The following is a 2,027-nucleotide window of genomic DNA, read 5'->3' on the forward strand; positions in this document are numbered from 1 at the left end:
TCAAAACAGACTGCAGTAATTCAGAGGGGAGCTAGTGCCACAGATGCTTCATTTCGCCTCGGCCTCCTCCTTATCGGGGAATCTGTGCCAGAGGGCACAAGACAGTTTGCAAAAATCACTTTTGGTAATACGAGAAAGATTAAGGAGGTCTATTTGATACAGCTGTACAAAAATCAGCACTGTGTTTACCATGCATAGGTACAAGTTGAAGGGGGTCATCTTAACGCTTGTAAATTGCTTTTACTGTGTGCAGTGGATTACGAGGAGGGGGGATAATTCACATCACATTATTTACAAGATTAATTGCTTTAAAATGACATTTGATATTTTTATTTTGTTTTTTCTCTTTTTTTTTCTTTTTTTTTTTTTTTTAATTGATAGGGGATTTTTTGGTTAGCCAGCTGGGGAAAGTTGGGGAAGCCACAGAACTTTTAGGGACTTGGCTTAATTTTTTTTTTTTTTTTTTTTTTAAGCCCTCTTTCTTTGTACCCTGGGGGCTGTGAGGCAGGGGCGGAAGAGAGAGCAAGCAAGGAGACCGACAGACAAGTCATGCTTGGTTTTTTTTCCAGAGCCTCAACAACAGAACTGAGAGGCAGAAAGGAGGCAGTTGTAATTCATACCGAGTTGTAGGCTTTGTGTGATGAAAGCGACGGAGCGCTGCCTGGGAGATTGCTTTGCTGCACTCCACGAAGCAGATTTGAAACTGTCGTCGACCACTTTAGATGAGAGTTGGATTATGGAATGACCTGCTATGTCTGTGTCATATTGTTCTGCGCAGGGTGCATTATACTGTGCTAACTAGGTGTTCAGTACCAAATAAGAGAGGTATCCTAGATGTGATCTGTCAGCTGTGTCTTGTATTTTTATATTGGTTAAAATATAAAACTGAAACAGTGATGAGAGAGGACAGAGCAGTTGGATGCCTTGTATGTTAACAATAAATCTCCACTCAGAGTATTTAAAACGTACTGAGTTTTATTTAATTACTTTGAGAAATCTGGCGTTACCTATATTTTTTTAAACCAACAAATAATCCCCTACTGATTTGACAAAAAATGTGGCTCTGTGTGTATGTGTCCACAATAAACCAAGCAGTTTACACTGTTTCATAAGTATATGCTTTGCATTTTCTTTCCTTAAGGATTTGTGGTGTTAAGTACAGTGTTTCAGAGAGCTGAAGAAGTTCACAGACAGTATATTTGAGAACTAATTTAAAACCATCTGAAAAAGGCTAAGCTTGCTGTTAACTTTGTTTCTTTGCTGCTGCCCTAGGCTTGAAGATGCAGTGGACGCCGGAGCATGCCCAGTGGCCAGAACAGCACTTTGATATCACTTCAACCACTCGGTCCCCTGCCCATAAGGTGGAAGCCTACCGGGGGCACCTGCAGCGTACATACCAGTATGCCTGGGCCAACGACGACATCTCGGCTCTGACTGCCTCCAATCTTCTGAAAAAGTATGCAGAAAAATACTCCGGTATTTTGGAAGGCCCGGCTGAGCGACCAATTCTCAGCAATTACTCTGAAGCTCCCTCGGGGCTGGTGAACGGCCGGAAGAATGAAAGCGAGCCCTGGCAGCCGTCACTGAACTCAGAGAGTGTATATCCCATGAACTGCGTCCCAGACGTTATCACCGCCAGCAAAGCTGGGGTAAGTGCAGCCCTCCCTCCCTCAGATGTCTCAGCCAGCATTGGGAGCTCTCCTGGGGTGGCCAGTAACCTGGCTGAACCCAGTTACTCCAGCAGCACCTGCGGAAGTCACACCGTTCCCAGTCTTCATTCAGGGCTCCCATCTCAGGAATACGCCGCAGGATACAATGGCTCGTACTTGCATACCAGTTACAGTGGCCAGCCAGCACCTGCACTTCCATCCCCTCATCCATCCCCTCTACATAGCTCGGGACTTTTACAGCCCCCGCCGCCACCGCCGCCACCAGCCCTCGTCCCCGGCTACAACGGGACCTCTAACCTCCCCAGTTACAGCTACCCTTCCGCCAGCTATCCTCCTCAAACCGCTGTTGGCCCCGGG

General features: G+C 46.1%; 1 protein-coding gene across 1 annotated transcript in view; it reads left to right on the top strand.

Annotated features, from left to right (window-relative positions):
- The first annotated feature begins 722 nt into the window (after positions 1-722).
- Positions 723-2,027, top strand: part of FIGN (fidgetin, microtubule severing factor) — a 4,199-nt gene continuing 2,894 nt past the window's right edge. The window contains exons 1-2 of the mRNA XM_029084143.1: positions 723-825; positions 1,273-2,027. The exon at positions 1,273-2,027 is cut by the window's right edge and continues 2,894 nt beyond it. Coding sequence (XP_028939976.1) covers positions 723-825; positions 1,273-2,027 — 858 coding nt within the window. The remainder of the gene's footprint in view (positions 826-1,272) is intronic.

The sequence above is a fragment of the Antrostomus carolinensis genome, unplaced genomic scaffold (assembly GCF_000700745.2).
Source record: "Antrostomus carolinensis isolate BGI_N321 unplaced genomic scaffold, ASM70074v2 scaffold9933, whole genome shotgun sequence".
NCBI lineage: Eukaryota > Metazoa > Chordata > Aves > Caprimulgiformes > Caprimulgidae > Antrostomus > Antrostomus carolinensis.